Source organism: Anopheles merus, unplaced genomic scaffold, assembly GCF_017562075.2.
Source record: "Anopheles merus strain MAF unplaced genomic scaffold, AmerM5.1 LNR4000304, whole genome shotgun sequence".
Lineage (NCBI taxonomy): Eukaryota > Metazoa > Arthropoda > Insecta > Diptera > Culicidae > Anopheles > Anopheles merus.
This window is the reverse complement of record NW_024427884.1, coordinates 19,394-39,694: the sequence shown is the minus strand read 5'-3', so window position 1 is coordinate 39,694 and position 20,301 is coordinate 19,394. Positions and strand designations below refer to the sequence as shown.

General features: G+C 42.9%; 1 protein-coding gene across 1 annotated transcript in view; it reads right to left on the bottom strand.

The window, feature by feature from the left end:
• The window catches only part of LOC121602119 (maternal protein pumilio-like), a 46,624-nt gene that overhangs the window by 11,034 nt on the left and 15,289 nt on the right, over nt 1-20,301 (bottom strand). Inside the window, exons 3-9 of the mRNA XM_041930884.1 lie at nt 19,796-20,133; nt 17,756-18,346; nt 10,500-10,732; nt 10,285-10,420; nt 10,066-10,190; nt 9,625-9,976; nt 9,445-9,534 (exon numbers count right to left, since the gene is read on the bottom strand). Of these exons, the coding sequence (XP_041786818.1) occupies nt 9,445-9,534; nt 9,625-9,976; nt 10,066-10,190; nt 10,285-10,420; nt 10,500-10,732; nt 17,756-18,346; nt 19,796-19,969 (1,701 nt within the window). The 5' untranslated portion in view covers nt 19,970-20,133. The remainder of the gene's footprint in view (nt 1-9,444; nt 9,535-9,624; nt 9,977-10,065; nt 10,191-10,284; nt 10,421-10,499; nt 10,733-17,755; nt 18,347-19,795; nt 20,134-20,301) is intronic.

Genomic DNA, 20,301 nt, shown 5'->3' with positions numbered 1-20,301 from the left:
ATGTTACCTCTGCTTATTTATAAATTTTGTAGTTGTACACGTTAAAACACACCATTATAAAAAAACACATGAAAAGGAACAACCTACACGCGCACAGTCGTACTGAAACAACAGTCATGTGGAGTTAAAACGCCCAATTGAAATGGTATAGAAGCTTAAAATAGGAAAAAGAAACAGTGATATAAAATCAACCATTCATACATATTCATACGATGCTTCTAACAACCAAGTATACACACACCCATGCACGCATTCTGCCTGGTGAGTGTGTCACTGTTAGACGACAGACGTCATTTATCCATCCATTCGCTGCGTGGAATAGAACGTCACGATATTGCGCGTGAACTATACAAACTATCTATAAAAACCTATGCTCTGCTCCCACCACCCCGTCGAATTTTCGACTCATTCGTACGCCAAAAAAAGCAACAAAATGAGCTCACTTGACGTTGACGCAGAACGCAAACACTTCAAGGTATCTCTTCCCACCGGAGCACTTGATTTCATATACACACGTGTCCGTAGTAACGAACTGTACCGCACCCGGGTCGTGAAAATAAAACTTTACCGTCGCACCAGGCACCGGTGTCCTTTCTTAGCCACACATTCTTAGCCGCCCAACCCAGCGAATGGTGCATGCATTAAAATACATATATGTGGCAATCGATTGGACCACCAGTGTACCGGGGGAGCGATGCCGTACACCAGGTACTGTGCTCCATCGTAGGTATGTGCCTTTCTGCCTCCTGATCTGCAATCCTGTGTGCAACCACACATTACATGACCCGTTTATGAGCCATTTAGAAAACGGACACATTGTGCGGGCTGCGTCGTTGATCGATTCTCGCGTTGGTAGCGTCCCGACGATGGAACGTCTGAAATTGACAGTCACTAGGCAGAATGTGTGCCTTCTCGTGTGTGCCGGAATCTAGGGTTTCTCTTCTTCTTTTGTGAGCGAATCACCCCCACCCAGCCTCGTGTGATGTGGTGTGAAGCAACAAATGCAAACCGACCCAACAGAGAATGATCCTTCTTTTCGGACATACCCGAAGCGAACGAATGTCAATCAATCAATTCGAACAAACGGTTTATTGGTTTTGTTGCACGTATCCATACTGTACTTCTCTTTGTACAGTTTTGAATTTCGTAGACACGTGTAGTTATGGCGACTGAAGTGGATTTCATCCAAATGCAAACGGATTCGTATATTTGAAATGTTTAATGTGTAAACAGAATCCGCTTAGGATTCTCGTTCCAATTTCAATTATTTCCCGATAGACTCGAAGTCCCCTCACTCGTTGTTGCAAGTTTGCTTAAATGCTGACGCGAAAATATCGAAATTATCGCATTCGTTTTGGAGCTTTGAAACGAAAAAAATTAAACACACGAACTCACATTAAATTTTCAGCTTGAAATCATACGATACAACATTTACTTAGGAATATGGCATGACACATTAGATAATGAATTTGAGCTAGTGCAGAAAAGAATCTGATCCCCAAAGGATCCATTAGACGCTGTCGCTTGGTGGAAAGCAAACGCGAAAGCTAATCCGACCCCTAGCGTGCAAATTACTAATTGAGTAACTTGCTTTTTCATGCAAAACTTTCCTGCACACGATAAACTCGGCCACAATGTACAGCTCTCTTTCGACCATTAACGATCGGAACAGATTTTTCAAAGCGACGACCGGACAACTTGGTATGTACACACATACGATCTGGTTCCCTCTTCTCTCTTCCAAAATGAAACACTCCACCAGGAAACATCCACAAACACGAATGTCACGCGTCGACAGTGCAACGGTTAGAAACGATGTGTGTGGCCTATTCGTTTTCCCTTCCGCTCCTAGGCGGTTCTTCGTCCTCCACCTACGCCAACCCATCACCCAAACGAGGAAAAATGTGTGTTGCATTCAAAATGGCCTTCAACGATGGAGGCGCCTGGTGGCTTTCGTTTGAAGAGTAACCCACATTGCTACCATCGCTGCTACCATTCCTGATGGTTTTGCTCCATTTTGCCGCCCTCGTATCAGGGCGCACTTAAACGTATGTGTATCGCAGATAGAGAGAGAGAGAGCGCGCACGCAAGGAGCCGTGCATGATGCAGCTAACACGACCCAGAAGCGCATATACGGGTGCTGCGATGAAATGTCATTCGGCTAAGGGTGTGGCAGCAAACTGATTGCCGGTACACTATTATGTTGTCCAACTCACCGAGGCGTTAATCACCAAACGTAACCCAAACAACGTTCGGCTTCCCTGCCTTAGTCGACAACATAACCGTCCTGCCGGGACGGTTTTAAAACGTTTGCCAGGCAAGCTAAAAGGAAAGCTCACGGCGCGTAACATTGCAGGAGGCGTTGTATAACATATTACAACATTTGCTAATTAATTCATCCACCGGTAGATAGTGAAGTTGGCCGAATCAATTTCTTCTTTCCCCCTTTTCTAAAAGTGTGTTCGTGTATGTTGGAAAATGTCATTATCATTGTCGCGCACACACTCTCCGGTAGTCTACGTACCCAAACACACACGAATATGTTGTCACGGATCGATCGAAGTGTCGTAAATATCATCATCATTAACATTCTTCTTCCCGCATAAAGTGTGGAGTCACAATCGATACGAGTGTAGGTACTCCGTGGTAGACACAAATAAAAAGCTTTTACCGAAACACTTCCATGACTAGAGATACGCTTTTCTACCCCTTCCTTTGCCCAGTACAGCGACAGTACTCCAGCGAATCAACATTGAAAGCACGCAATCGACGATCGATTGCTAGCGCACCAGAGAATGTACAATATCTCTATTTTATGCACAGGACGGACACGCGGCATTTGATTAATGATACATTTTGCTCAAACCTATTCAAACATGTTAGGGATGGACGGAAGTACCTTTCCTTTAATGTAATGCATGCTTTCTCTCTACATTGACATCAAATTAGTGTTCTCACGTTCAATATTTTAGGCAATAAAATTTGATCACATAATGAACACTATTCATACAGCACCGTTGTAATATGACGAACGAAAGACAATCATAAAAACCTGTTTGGTTCATGTTTAATAGATTTCAAATAGATCATAACAAAATATACATTCAACTATTCTTTATAAATTACTATGCAGCGGTGTTCTTCTATTAGCAAAGAATGTAGAGTGTCAATGCTAAATCTATGGATTATCATTGGTGAAAAGAATTATATTTCCACTGCATAATATGACAAATTCAATATAAGATACTTTGATCAACTGTGTAAGATTTGAGTTCCATTGTTGTATAACATTAAAACTGAAGTACAATACTAGGCGTAGAGAGCTTGATATCACAACTCTAAATCCACCAGAATGCTATCCTAAACAAACACCATTACAGCATTGTTCCATGGATGTAATGATCCATCACTGGATCCCGCATTATTCTCGACCCGGATCAAGTTCTATTCCACAATCAATCTTACTTGGCTCTTACGGACTCTCTCGTTGGTACTCGGACTCGTTGGGCTAGATGACTACCTCAAGGCCTTGCCAGTGTCTTTATTCTTATGAATCAATGCCAACTGGTGGCCTTGCCCTATCCCGCCCATCCTTTGGATCCTCCTCCACAGAACAACGTTGTGTGTGTCTATGGTTCTTGGGTGGAAAATGGATTGATTGGACCTCATCATCTCGGTTTCCCTTAGCGAAAGGTGCTCTGTTGATTGTTAGTATCGCCCGGTACAGCGACACCAGGAGGCAACGACCATGCTCGAGCCTTATGACTCATCCATTTAATTCTATTTCCATTTCAAATGAATCGGCCCCGCTCTGGACGTCTTTTGAGTGTGACCACAAACAGTGAAACGATATTATGCTACAATGTATAACATGAGTAAAATAGTGTGGGCGTTCGAGACGCTGCATCATGTCTTAGTTCACAATTTTGTGAATTCAACAACTGCATATTCTATTCCGCTACAAGAATCCGGAAGAATCCAATATCAAATATCGTGAGGGGAAAAAATATTTCTAAGTCGTAGATGTTTTTCTCAATGCAAAAAACACAAAAATTACAATTTCATTATTGTACAACTTTTTACAACCGTAAACAAAACTCGTCGGATGTACATTAACATAATCATTGTAATTACCGTAAGTGACAAAAATGACATACTAAGTGCATCTAATCCTGATTGATGCGCAGAACATAGATATCTTGTTCATTGGAAAGATATTTTCCCTAGTTCTTTCAAAGACAGAAATTACACTTTTCAGATCGTCTCGAGTAGCCCTAACCCGGTGACAAAATCAGCAAGCTTCATCATTCTAGCCAAGAGATCATCAACGCTGACAGAGCGAAAAACCATGCATATTTATTTACAGTGGGAGTGATTGATGTTTAAGCTTTGCTCCACATAGCAATTGGTACAATCGTCAACAGATAGTAGGAATGCTCCTTCAAATTATCATAATCCGATAGTAGAACGTAGCAGTTGACAAATGGGAGCGCTGCTGTTCATGGCACCAAATTGATTGCTACACCAACACCACAGTCCACTGACCGTGACTGCAGTCCCGGGACGTATATGCACCTATCAACGTACACAAGAATTGTATTGTGGGTCCTAAAAATGTCCAACCATCCATAGTACCGTAACGATTTTTGCTCTATTGAGAAAAGAGGCCCCAAACGCCTTTTAAATGGAGCAGTGTCACCCCACGTTAATACAAAAGCAAGAGTATGTGTGCCAACGGAACGAATAATGCGGACATTGCATCGTTTGCTTCGCTTAAAAATACCACCCCAATGTAGGTTGCGCAGTAAACGCCGAGGTGCTTTGTTGACCATATAACTCCCTCACTCACGTGAGCCATATTCGGTACACCACCTTCACCCTTTCACTTGCGGAATCAGCTGACCCGTTGGAAAAATAGCAAATATACAGCCGTATATTTAAAAAAAAAACCACACACACACATGTAGCATATCTGCTATACAGAACTTATTATAATACACACTATCAGCTATAGACACATTGTAACACACTCCGTAAAGTCAAATCACATTATTGCAACACAGTCATTATATTGCATCAGCAAATCAATCCACTCCATAGCAACATACCTAGACCATACCGTTCATAGAAAAAACCATTGAGACACATTTTATCGAAAACAACCGAATCGCGCAGCATAAGCAATTCAAGCGTTACTGCAGCAAAGCAGACGCATAGCAACTTATTGCTAAAAGCGCAGTGTAGGCAAAGAGCAACGAACGCACTCGTTCTTTGGCTAGAACAGTTGAAACTTTCCAGAACCTTTGTAAAAACACTAAAAGTGCAGCATAGGCACAAATTGATAGACACCTCACTTCCGATACAATGTATTAATTGCACCTCATATCAATAACCTTTAATTAGGACAAAAACACATTCCAAAACCAAATGTACGAAACTTATTGAGTATAAATAAAACCAATTCCGACCGTGGCAAGTCAGATTCGTTCGGACTGCCAAGATAGGACGTTACACTTCCTAATACTTCGCCTTCCAACTTATTTCAAGAGTTTAGTTATGTCCCCCTACCCAAGGTAAGGCTTCTAAACTCCAACGTTTCCAGTAAGGGAAACCTCCTAAAGGTTTCTATGATCGCCTGGACGATCAAGTGCTGAAAAGTCCGTTCGATCGATGTATTATTCCACCTCGGCTCATGTCAGTAAAAACTGACCTACCGCGACGCTGTTCGATGTACAGTATGTACCGTACAGGCCACTACCACATTACACACACATATCGAGAAAGTTGTCTTTTCACAATGTCCTTTAACCGTTGCAATTGGGGACAAAGCTTTCCACTCTTGCAGTAAAAGCCTGGCCGTTACGCGTGCTAGGTACCGAGCAGTCCACAAAAGTGGACCGTTCAATTCCGGTAATGAAAAACAACCCCGTTAAACCTTGAACCCTTGTCATACAAAACATGGCCGCTTGCACGTTCCTTCGAGACTTGGCTTGTCTTGAACGTGGCGAGGATAAAAAATTGGCTGGATAAGAAATTTATTGATTGGCGCAATGTAACCCACGGTCAGGGGAAATCAACGATATTGTCGTGCACATTTCGTCGGTTAAAGCATGACAAATGTTCCGACAAGTGATACGGTATGGGGTGGCAAGCACAATCATGACGCACTAATGGAGGAACACAAGAATGCTGTTCAAAGAACATTCAGGATAAATAATGTGTAACAAATACTTTGAAAACTAAATTTCTTACAATACTTGTTTTAGTAACACGCAAAAATAAAATCACAATGCGTTGGCGGTGAAATTTGTCTTGAGAAAATGGCGAAGCTTAAAAATGTTAATATAACATTTTATGACAGTAAACAGTGCACATACTTTTAGAATAGAACATACTTTGTTTGGTATCTAATATCTTATGTTTACATCTTGTGAGACTCCTTCTTTTTCTTCTTCCTTGGCACAACAACTTTTGTCGGTCAAGGCCTGTACTAGTGTTGGGAATTTCATTAAAAAAAAGGAACGGAACGGAACTAGTTCATTTTTCAAAAAGAACGGAACGTGAACCTGGGGTGCAAAAGAACCGACCCAGAGCTTAGAAGCCAAACTGTCATCCGGGGGGGGGGGGGGGGGGGGGGTTTACTTGTTACAGGATATAAAAAGGCGTTTCTTCAATCTGAAATAATATCTGACAGCAAATCTAGATGGGTTCAATCTATGTCCAGTAAGCTGTACCAGCTGTGCTAATATAAAGCTAGCATTTATTATCTAGCATTTTTTAACTTTTTAGATGCGACGACCATTTTGGGTCAAAGCCTTCCTGTACCACTAATAGGCTTGGCTATCAGTAACTTAAATGCCCATAGCAGGATAATCATCCCAGTGTATGGGGGCACGATCCATTCGAGGCTTTTACCCATGCCGATGTTATTGAGTGGTACGAGTTGACGATTGTATCACGAGATTGACTAATTATTTGAATTTCACTTACTATTTAAAACAAATAGTTTTTTTTTTTTTCACATAAATCGTTTACAACATCACGGCACTCAAACGGTTGTCGAATGGAACAGAATGCTTCGAATCGAATGGCTAAATATTGGAATCATGCCGAGTGCCACGATCAAGTGGATATCGTGGCATAAAAAATAAATAGACCGTGCCGCCATACGTAGGACTGACTATCCTACTATGGGGGGAAATCAATAAGTCACTGAAAGCCAACCCCACAAGTGGGTTGGCAGGCCTTGACCGGCATCGGTTGTTGAGCCAAAGAAGAAGAAGAAGAAGTTCATACTCACATATTTTAATACATTTTTTCCAAACCGTTCTGCCATATGAGTACAGATTTAAATTTTATAATAATTATTTTTCTAGTTAAGATCATCTAAATTATAACAAAAAGTATAATAGTTGTTACAAATTGCACCATAATACCAAATGCAACACCATTTTTGGTTTCGCTTATCACGATTTTTATAAACGATACGCGACGAAGTGCGATGAATATTCCTGTGAGCATGGGAGAGTGCACAGGCAACACATACTGTGTGCGAGAAAGAGTGAACAAGTATCTTGCATGCAGCAAGCAACAGCCGGACAAAGCCGGTTTTTTTCAAAGAACGGAACGCACGAACGATAGCACCTTGCTAACAATATTGAAGCGGCAAAGACCGGAGTGAACGGAAAGAACGAATTGAACGGAACGGAATGAACGGAAAGAACGGAAAGACCGAAATGAACGGAACGGAATGAACGAAATGAGCGGAACGGAACGGAACGGAATGAACGGAACGGAACGGAATGAACGGAATGAACGGAATGAACGGAACGATTTTGTATAAAGGATCGGAACGGAACGGCCTACATAAAGAACGGAACTTTTTTACTAGGTTCGGACCGGAACGGCCAACACTAGCCTGTACCCACTGGTGAAGTGGGCTTGGCTTTAATGTTACCATAGAAGGATAGTCAGTCCTACGTATAGGGGCACGGACCATTCGGGGCTTAAACCCATGACGGGCATGTTGTTATGTCGTACAAGTTAACGACTATACCACCAGACCGGCCCTATACTGCCTTACCTTTCTCTCAAACTCAGTATATATTTATTTTATAACAATTCCACCATTTTTTCATTTGCTGGAAATGTTCTAGAAAAACAAATATTACCCTTTTTACAGTCTCAATGGTTGAGTTGAGTTGAGTTTTACAATATGGTTGAGAGTTAACAACGAATTTTGACAGCAAAGAAGCAAAGAGATGAATATGTCTCTGGCCCATTCGGCAAGTCAACGCTAAAGCCACCGCAAACGTGTAAATACGAAAAAATACGTGAAAAGTATTTCCGTAGCATTCTTTTTTATCCAGCTTTATCTCCAAATGCGAAAAATGAAGAAAAATGGAGAAACAGTGTTGTGGGTGATGGGTTACAAACAACAGGGCCAAGATTAAAATCATCTATGAGGGTATTAAATTACGAATCATATCATTTAGTGGACAAAACATTTCAGCATGTTTTTCATTTAAATGTAACCAACAAACCAAATTTAATTTCTACTTTTACATTAGATTATACCTTAATCATATTTTTTATTAACGTTTATTAGCATTTGCAACGTGAATTTTGTAAATGATTAATTGTATCCTTGAAGATTGTTTTTGCTTTCGTTTCTTTGTGTAGTTTAAGCCGACAAGCGATAAATTTTGATAAATGTTCTGAAAAAATATCCGTTTGGTTTGAATTGGCAATAAACCAATACAATTATAATAAACTAATATAAAATATATCAAATGATTAGTATCAGCGTTGGTAATGTTATACAATTAATTTAGTTACTGAACCCTCCAACCAATAAAATAACCACCCGCAAAGAGTTTTGACCAAACTCGCAAAATTTTACATACACGGAGATTCAAGATAAACGTTCTCTCCGCAGTTCTCCCAAAGTGTAGATCTTAAGGACAACCTGGGCATTTAAATTCAGCATTTAAGTATACGACACTAATATATCTTTTCAAATCAGTTGCCGTTTCATTTTGAATCATAAATGCTCCTTGTCGATGATAGCGCCATCTGTGTGTCAGAATACGCAAACAGACATAGGGTGCACGCGTGCGCATTTTTTGTAGAGCTTTTCTATGGATTCTTACCATATGGTCCTTGTTTTGAAAATAGATCGTGCACCGTCAGACTTTCTTACGAGTGTTAGGGTTCTTTGATATACAATAACTAAATGCTCCTTTAGATACAAATTTCAGCCAATCATATTAGCATTCAAATTTGTATTCGCTCTATTCATTATTACAAACGGCACCTAGGAGCGTCGACCAATAACGTTTGTATCACGTATCAGATGTAGGGTAGTTTTGATCGTACACTATGTTTCTGTCTTACATTATTCAAACCTCATTGAACAAACAAAACCCACAATCAGAAACTTACCTGTAGCTCGAAGTTATGCGGTTGTTGCAGCAGATTTGCCGGCGAATCTATTTGACTCGGTCCTTGTCCGTGCTGATTAACCATAGGGCTCTAAAAGGATAAAAAGCACCCATCGAAATATTCAATCATTCAGTCCTCAACAAGCAACAAACTCAGATGAGTGATGCGTTAGTACTTTACCTGTGCAATCTGCGGAATGCCCCCAACGCCGTTCATCACATGGCTCTGCATTTGGTTCAGCTGGTTCAACTGGTTCAACTGATTCATCGGATTCATTTGACCGAGCTGACCCATTTGACCCATCTGATTTATCATCTGAGGATGATAGGATCCGAGAGCGGCGGCTGCTGCCTGCTGCGTGACGTCGTTGCCACCGGGTGCTGCAGAACCGAGCATATTGTGCAGCGACGGATGCTGCGGAAACCCGGATCCGTGCACGCCCGTTGGGTCCAGCATGTTCGGACGTGGCAGCTGCTCTTCGGCCGGGGACGGCTGGCGCGAGCCCGGCGTACGGCTTTGGAACGAAAGGTGACTATCGAGGATTATGGTTCGTTGAGCTAATCGTGCGCAGGCTTTAAACAACAGCAAGCGCTGTTTACAGATCTCATGAGATATACTTACTTGAAACCCTTATCGTCATCAATGCCATTGACCATTACAACGCCATTTGTACCGGGCACCACCTCCTCTTTCTTTACGCCATTCGTTTCAAAAGGCGAATTTGCTTTGTCCTTATCATCAGAAGCCTATAACAAAAGGAAAGCAACATTAATCAGTTCAGCAAATTTGCGGCAGCCCAGTGATGCTATTAACGATTCCGTTTACGAGCAGAAGTCGCACCTTGTCTCCATCATCAAACTTCAATCCTTTGAAGCGCGAGTCCAAGCTAGCCAATGGACTTTCCTTGTTTGTCGGGGAACCGCCCAGTACATATTCTACCATCTTTACACCTAGTCCTCCTGTCGAGTCTCGTGGACTGAAATGTAGAACAGTTTTCGATTAGAAAGGGTTCACAAAATACATGTGCGTTGTCGCAGTTTAGTATAACTGCTTACCTTAGAATTCCCGTTGAACCAGTCGGATTGGATTCCGCTCCGTGTTGGAAAATACGTCGCGGTGCCGCCAAGATCGCATCGCCCTGAGATGACCAGGTTGAATCGCGCCATACCGGATGGTCAGTGGTGCCGTGCAATTGCAGTGGTGGAAGAGGGCCAGTGGCAGCGGCTGCTACCTTGACGTCATTGGATCCTCCTTTCTCCCACAATTTTTTGGCAGTTGAAGTGTTAATCTACAACAAGATAAAAATAAATTTAAAAAAAAACAATTAGACAAACAAGTAGATTTCAAGACCGAATAACAAGTCGTTAAAACAAGGAAGCAACAGTATACTACGAAGTGTTTACGTTACATGTAGAGCATCATCATTCAATGTTATGCTTAAATAATCCCGATAATCAATTGGTATTCCAATTATTCATATGTTCGATAGTTTTGCTTACAAGAAAAAAAAAACAAAGCGTTACAGCACACAGTTAGAAGCATATGAAATGTGAAAGAAATTCACATCCATGAGCCGGCGATGAGCCGCGTCGTGTGTTCACCTTCGCGCGAAATCAGTTTATTGCCCACTCTACGCAAAGCTTCCATTTCTTTTCTCTGTCTGTGTCTCAGCTGTCTGCAACAATATTCTATGAAACCACACAGCCAAACCTGCCATTTTGAGTTTGCTTCTCTGCTATTTGAGCCGCAAACAATATAGGCAGGGTGGTATCGATTCGAAAAGATAATTGCCATACTTTTGCAATTACTCACCGTTCATTTTGAACGTAAGTGTGTCGGAGTGAAATAAGTATAGTGTGATCAATGGAAAATTAACGCATACACCCTTCTACATACATTCGCGTGGCTGTTGTTTGCATTAAAATACATTATTTCTCAAACTTACAAATATGTAGACTTGAGGGCAAATGAATTCAGCGTAAGCGTGTAAGATAATTTTTGGTTTATTGTAAATGTTGATCTTTCTGAAGAAGATATCCATATTAAACATTCATATACACTGTGCAGGATTTGCCTGTCTGCCAGTCTCTGTAAAAACAAAGACAATAACATACAATATAGTTATTCACAAAAGAAGTGATTTCAGCTGCAGCTTCTACAGGCATCAGTATCTCCAGCATAAACGATGCTTAAAACATTCTGCAACCACCACAAGCAAGCAGTAAGAAGTGTTGATTTTTTCCTCTTCTTCCCCTCGGCTCTACCACAACACAGAAGCGTGTGTCCATGGTAGGTCATTCGAACGATGGCTATAAGTAACAACGAGTTCAAGTTCAGCGCATAATCGAGACGACGGCGCAACACATACTCTCATTGGTGCGCAACAACAAGGTGCCCTCCATTTTCTGCTCCTTTGCTCCTCTCCCCCTACACCCACAACCAGTAGTCGAAACCATCGTCGCAATATACGCTGCACTCCGCTTGCACTTCCCTTGTTTGGCGCGGTGCGCTGCTGCTAGCAAGTCTAGTGTAGAGTATAGGAGAAGGAGTGCACACTCTAACCGGTTTTGCAGCGTACCATCATCAACAGCCGAAGGGATTTGGTTGGAAGAATCTGTGCCATTCCTAGCAAAATTGATCCACTGTTGATGCGGTGATGAAAAACTCTAAGAGTTCGTCTAACAAGCTTTGAGGTCTTTGTATTTTCCTTACCTCCTCGTATCGAGGTTCGTCAAAAAGTAACCAAAATAGAAAAAGAACCATGTGTTCACTATGCTGTTTGACAATTGGTGAAGAATAAAATTAAACTAAAAGAACGCTTTTCCTTCCTTGTGATGACCTCGAGAAGGAGAAGAGATTGCATCTCAACCTTGGCGCGGTGCAACAGACTACCACACGAGACATGCAGTGGGCAAGCAAGCAACGTGATCTGCAGTCCAGCGTCGATTGTGGGTGAGAGGCAAACAATAAATAAAATAAAAGTCACGAAGGTCTTTACCAGGGATCACACGCCGTCAGCCCTCACTGATATCTCGGTGTTCAGGTTTTTCTTTCGAAACACAGTCGGAGAGCCCTCACACACACACACATGATGTCCATCTTAATTCTGGGGTGTTTATTGTGGTTGTGCAACGGCGTGAATTAAGCCGCATAGGAAAAATTCACAATCGAAGTTACTCGTTTTGAAATAGGAGAGCCGCACTTGGACCGACCACTTCTACTGTCATCAAGCAGTAGCGAGTAGCTTTTGTGAATCGACATGTCAAGCAAGTCCACATCAAGTACAAACATAATATAAAACTCCAAGAGCTCCCTTAACTTCAGAATATCGTTTATCAGGCACACCGGGGACATTCTTGGGCCATTCCGCCGGTATTAACAAACGCGTCTGCATAACTGTGTCAATATTTCGTGTCAAAGGGCAATTACGCTTCGCATTTTATCCAACCAACGGCAATCTATCTGCTGCCTATGCTGCTTTGTAGTTTGCTGTCAGTTCTCTTTCCAAAAATTATCGATTTTACCCAATTAGAATGTCGCATATAGTATTCAAAAAAAGGTCTATATTTTAGACACCCAACTATGTAAGATCTTTGCTGAGATGGTACGGTGTACAAAAGATATCCAGAATCTTCAATTTGTTATAGCAAAAAATCACAGAATACCCACACGAACATCTTGTACGAACCTTCCCCCAGGGACGCAAAATATCATCCGTACGGGGGCACATATCGATTGATAGGGCTGCGAACATTCTGAAGGAGAGCGTGCCGTTGCGTGAGAACGAATGAAAATCTCAAAGCGTCAAAGGTACGGCATTGCCGGATAGGTTAAGAGCTGTTGCATTAACAATGTATCTTGGTCCTCGACGATTCGAACGTAGGAAGGACAGGTAGAGCAGAAGCATTATCCTTTATCCCAACCAACAAGTCGAGGGTTGTTGGGCCTGGGATTTCCCTAAGCTACCTCGAAATAGTAGATAGCTGACAGATACATATTAAGAACGAAACACAAGCATACAGACACAAACTCGATGAAATAGTCAAACAAATATCTGTGGAATAATGGTCTAAGTCGATGAAACCGACCTAGCCATCATCTGCTCAAGAACAACACATGAGAAGCTTTTCTTCCCCTTGGAGGACCACCATATTGGGAAATGACACGAAATTGTATGCAAAGAGGAGGAGGAAAACCAATATCGTGCATGGTGGTGGCTAGTAGAGTGTATGTGTAATTACCAATACGCAAATTGAATACATATTATATGAGCAAGGGTTAATTTTAGGCTAATACATAATAAACAGTAAAAGGCTTTTAACGATATTGCACAACATCGATATTATGAGTGGCAGAGCATTTATAAATATATCTTCCCTAATCAAAAAACCACTTACGTATCAGTTACTGCCATACAACCGTTTCGCAATTAGAATACGAAACGCTCGAATTTGAAAGCGATGCGACCATAGCATTGTGGATGAAATTCTTCTCCGGCTATTGTTTGTAAAAATAGACAACACCCAATACTGCACAACTCGCGAAGGAACATACACCGGGCGCAATCAAAAGCCCGGAAAAGGCGAGCTTCGTTATACCAAAGCAGCTTAACTGATGCAGCACACAAACCATCACAACACGGTGAACGGTGGGTTGTTGTTGATGCTGGTGGTGTTGTTGCTGCTAATGACGATGATGATGAGGATGATGAACCGGCTCACCCGGGTTTTGTGTTATGCTCACCCTCTGTCATCTCTATCTCACGTCGGCGGTTCGCTCTTGCGCTGGGATCCCCGGTACGCTCTCTCGCACCGGGCCCTTTGACGCGCGTTTTCTTTTCTTCTACTCACTCGCACTCACTGCGGTGGTAATGTTTGTCGTTGGCTCGTGTTCGCTCCCGCACGCATCTCGCTAGAGTCGGAGCGCCGGCTGCCCGAGCTCGCGCGTTTGTCCGGCCTTGACTGGAGCTGGTGGAAGCCAAAAACCTTTTGTTGAAGAGCACGAGCAGTACGAGAGCCAGTAGAGGTACACCTCCCCGTACCGGTCAATGGCAACAGAGCTACCACCTTCTCCAGCCACTGTCGGGTATGAGGCACGAAGTCGCATGCCGCATCCTCTCACGCTGGGTTCGCGGATTGTCTGCAGCTTCCACACCTATCCACACACCTGCTGCCCGTAGCACCTGGCGCCGCACGCCATGAGAAAACACTCGGGCGAGCACTGGCCACGGCAAACACGCACACGGACGCTATATATGCGCAACATACACGCCCGGAGGGAGTGAGAAAAGAACTTGGGCCCATACTGTTGACGGCGGTGTCTCGGCAAATGGTACATTAAAAGGCGAGCCTGTCATTTTCACTGTGTTTTCCAATGACTACTTTGCTCGATCGGCCATGTTTGGCGCTATTGCACAATCGCGTCCACATGCGAGGAGTGAAAACGGCTGCTCTTTTGCGCTAGGAGATGTTCTGAAGTCAAAAGCGCAGACAAACGCACAAACGCATGGCACATTTGTTTAAAATCTTTCCTCCAATCTTAAATACTATTTTGATTGAACACTAATACTCTTGAGATATAAATTTTGCTGAGTGTCAAAAATACTATTTTAGGCATTTTAGGGCTTTTATTCCTGAAAACTAGCAAAAGACCTTAGAATTCATCATACAGATTCTAACAAACCGAAACTTAATTGATAAGTTAAGTAATGATAAGGACATAGTAAGACTTACTACGTTCTTAATAATTTAAAATAAATTATAATTGCCAGCGTATTAGGAACATAATCTATTTCCTAACAGCAATAGCATATCATCAAAACTGTTGAAGCGCATTCATACACAAAATACACACTGAATGTGAGCAATAGCCAAACATTTTTCGCAAAGGCCGTATTAATTTGTATTTGGACAATTTGTATTAAGAGCTTTCATAGTCGTGAGCATAATAAAACATGTGAAAATAATCATCATGATATTATTCGAGTTTGAAACGAGAACAAATAAAATTATAAATAGGCAAAGTATAAACCATACAGACAAACTACAAAATGGCCCAAAGAGGGTAATATTAATTGGATCAATAAGATGGGCAGCAGCAGCCAACGAGCGCAAAAGTAAAACAAAAAGTATTCTAATCAAATCACAACCACCAAATCCCAACGATCTGACCAACACAAAAACAAAAAAGACACACACGCGCGCACAAGAAATCGTTACGCTTTGCTGCGTTCCTTTTTGCCTAGTGGTCGCCAACAGCTACCAAAGCAACGGGCGCCGCCTGTCATTGTCCTCGTTATAGGTGAGGGGGAGCTTCACAAATGGTGCAAAAACCCCGGATACATAGCCGGTGTTTAACTTTTTTGCGTGATTTTCACAGGCGCATTTCTGACTTTTGGGATCGGTTGCTAGCAGCGAGAACCCTACACTTGTGCTAGGTTTGTTTTAGTCTTCGACATCAGACCGTGGAAAGCATGCATTTTCTTTTTGATGAGTTTAGAGTTGAGCGAGCCAACAAGCAGACACAGCGCTGTGCCGTGACGAATTTTTAATCAAGAGAAGCAGACCTCCCCAACTGATGTGGCTGTCTGTGTCTCACAAGCAATTAAAAGATCATTTTGGTTAAACAAGGCAAATGAAAAATCCCTCAAATTAGACAACTGCTTGTACAGTTCTCCTTTGAAAGCTTGATATAAAATTTGGCTACTTTTTGGATACATTTTTAAATACATCCTTAAATAAATGATAAATACATTTAACACAAATGTAGGCTTGTCAAAGAGGGTCCAATATGTTCGGTATACATGTGTTTGACTAAAACTGCCCGACTCAGGTATAGTAGCCCGATTCATATTTAATTGTTTTCCGAAGATTCTCCGATGAAACTCAGCAATGTGTGCAAATAACGCAGCATCGATTTTTGGACTCCTAGTTCGGAATAGCGCGACCACCCAGGCCCATTTTTCTCACAAACATTAGAATCGGAGCATCATCCATTGAATCCAAAAAACAGTAGCATGAATGCGCTTTAGAGGACGCAGCTTAAATACATCTGTTTCCGATTTCATCCTCCAGGCTCTGCATCGCGCACTCGCACCCTTTCTGCTAGACATGGTCTCTCCGCTCGTCTTCCCCTAACCGCCCGATAGAGTACCCCGCCGACGGATAGGGTAGGTAAAAGAGCAGGACGATAAATTGCGCCAGTTGACATAGATTATTTTGCACACACACAGTTCTTCTTCCTTTTCGCTTTCTTTTTTGTGCTCCTCTCATTTCCGGCGCGCGTTCGTGCGCGCCATCCAAATCAGCCCTCCCCATCTCCTTGGATACACCACTCCCCAAATCCCTGCCCCATCCTCCTTGGATACACCACTATGTACCTTTTCGTACGGTGCACTGTTCACCAGGCTCTCCTAAACCAACCCACTCACCAAGTAGCAGCATAAAACGCAACGATGGGTTGGCCTCATTTCATTGCAGCAGTGCACACAACCCCAACCTAGACAGGGGGAACACGAATCCGGGAACAAAAGTATGAGTTTGGGGTTGGTTTGGGGTAGCTTTTGGTGTCAGCATTAATTGAATTATTATACTGTCACTATGCTATTGCTCTTCACATGGACACTTCTAACTACCGGCGAGTGCGAGGTAGTGGTGGTGTCATCCAAGAGGGAATCGATGCGATTTTGTCCGGTAAGTAGACTCCCTTCGGAGCTCCCCGGAGCTTTTTCCGAACGGGTCAACGTCGGTTAGGTGCACTGCACTGCTCGTTTGCTCGTTTTTATCCAACGGCAAAAACCGCTTGCCTCATCAGCAAGAATGGCGAACGCTAGAATCGATAGCCGCATGCCAATCGCATCATACCCGCCTTCGTCTTCAGAGTGTGCCGGATTCTGCCCAATTCTACCAATTCGCACAATGGGAAAACCTAGTTTTGTTTATCGTAACGAAATGATTTAAGTGCCAACATAGCTCCAAAACATACGCTTCGTTCTGGGAGAGTTACATTAGAACAATCCTTTCTGCTTCGGTATCATAGTTTCCGTTCCTATCGGCCGTGAGAAAAAAAAAGTGCGCAACAAAGACGACGTTGCCAATTTTACGACGATAAGCTTTTAACGCCATAAGACATAACACTGCGATAAAGGTGTATAAAGAACAAAGTTAATTGCCCACAAAGACGCCATGCTCTTAAATTTTCACAGACCTTTGAAAGACCTTAATGCCATTATTTTGGATAAAATACTGATTTTCCACTGTTCCCCCCAAAGGATAATAAAGCTGACCACTCTGCTCTCTAAACCCACACCTACCGCTGAGTTATTGCGTGGAATGTACTGGTTTTGGGGGGCCAGCACCGTTCCGTACTGCTGACTGCCGCTCAGATACACGAGTTGCTGCTCCGGCATGGGCGGCTTCGGTACGCCGACACCGTTCACGTTCACGTTCGGCGGATGAAGATGATCGTACATGCCACCCTGCATTGGCATCTGCATCGTCGGTAGGCCTCCGCTGTTCATCGTCGCATGGTTCAGCATCGTCTGATTTAGATGGTTCTGATGGTTCAGATGGTTTGCCATCTGCGACGGATGGTTAATCATGGGTAGCTGTTGCTGCTGCTGCTGATGCTGATGCTGCATCTGCTGCGCCTGCTGCAGTTGTTGATGCTGTTGCTGCTGTTGCTGCTGCTGTACCTGCTGCTGCACCTGATGCTGGTGCGGCTGATGGGGATGCTGCATCGGTGGCTGCTGCTGAAGTGATTGCTGCTGCTGCTGTTGCTGTTGTTGCTGCTGTTGGGCTACCTGCTGTTGCTGCTGCTTTACGCCGGGTACGATCGGTGGTGGCAGCAGACCACCGGGCGTGTTGTTCGTCAGTGCGGGGTTGTACTTCCACTTGTCTTGGTTCTAAAAATCCAGAAATGAATTGGAAAGTAAATAACTTAAGTATTCGGACAAATAGGGAATTCGTAGCTAGCTTGAAAATCATTTAGTGTAGATGAAATTCATAACATTCTCCATGTGCTGATTGTAGAACAATCGTTAAATTAGGTTAGTTAACTATACGTTCTATTGTTTTTTGGTGGAATCGGGATAGCTGATCTTGAACAAACAGCAAATATGTGTTAGTAGTATAACGTACAAGCATTAAAACTGCATCACATTTCAACAATATACAAATTATACTCGCACTAACAAAATTTCTGCAAATAACTAAAAAAGGGTGTATTTACACGTATCTGCAGGTGCTGCTGCATCGTACACAATTTCGACCATAGATGAAGTGGGGGCATATCTTGCATGTCGTTTAAATATGAACCTTTTTCCACTCTCTCTCTCTACCTCTACTTTACGCTGTTATCTTCTGTTCCATTCGTTTATTATGCTACTACTGCTCTTTTCTACATCCCACCGACGCGCGGCACTATGCTGCTCACTCCTTAATTTGCATGCTAGGGAACGTTTAATCAACCCCACGACCACCCTCACCCCCGTCGACTGCACACAGAAGCGTCCCAAACAAAACGGCAGCCGAAGAGCCGATCGACCCAAAGGAAGACAAACGCCCAACGATTTTACGGCCATTTTGTGGGAGGCCAACATGGGCATAGCGGATGGTATAAGTATTCATTTTCGTTAAGTACTGCATCGATGGAAAAGTTTTACAAGCACGCAAGCGAAGGATCTATTAATGCTTCAGACGTGGGTCCACGAAAGTTTTCGAACAGTAACATATTTTTTTTATTAATGGAACTAATTTTATCAGTTTCATTCAGTGCAGCATTCTTTTCTTTGAGTCGTTATCCGCCATTAGAATTATATAAAAAATAGGAATCGTTTGCCATATTTTTTTATTCTCTTCAGGTGATGCATTAATCACCACAAATAAAACTTGTTTCAATGATTTTGCACACAAATACAGCAGTGATTGATATATACACACCAACAAACCTTCTCTGTACTGTGCTAAACCGTAACCAGGAGATACAAATCGTCTCCACAATTCAAACACGGATTTCTCTCAGCACTATTAGCGTCTAAGAAGGAGAAGTATAACACTACCACACACAATGCATTTATTCCGATTATTCAAACACGCGAAGAAATAACGTTACACATTTGCCAAATGCACAGCAAATACAGGCAACCCTTATCATCCAACATTGTTGCACTACAATGAAGAAGCAGGGAATTACAAACCCCCCTCTGCAGCCGCACCATTTGCGACCAGAGCCGAGCCACACACACACACGCCGCCACGCATCCGCAGCCCCCATCATTGCATGGCTTCCGTCTCCCGGCAAGTTAATAGAAATGTCCACCATTCGGAACCGGATACATGGTGGCAATACTCACATCGATAATGGTGTCGTCCCCGGAAGCCCACCGGGACTGCTTCTGTGCGAACTGGTTGAACTCGGTCTCGTTCGGATGCCGCTGGAACACGTAGCCGACGGCGGCATCGTCCTGCGTGCGGATCGGAGCTGCATTGCGTCCGCCACCGTCGTCGTGCCCACCCAGTAGCTTCATGCTGCCGGCAACTGTTTCCGGTACGATCGTGGCCGTCGTCGTCGTCGTCGGTGTCACCGTTGTTGTCTTGGCCGATGCCCTTTACTTTGCTAAAAGCGTTGCTTGCTGCCGCTGTTCTTGTTCGCTGTTGCGTGGGACTATCGATCGGCGGCAACAGTTCGTTCCTATTGCAGCGTGGAGAAGAAAAAAAAAGAGACGGAAAAGCCATTAGATTAATGAGTGAAATATGGATATTATCTGCAAAGCTACAGAAAAAAAATAAAACATGTACCAACAGGTTAAAACGACACATTGTCCCTTTGTGGGCTCGAGATAGCAGTAACGTCAATTCA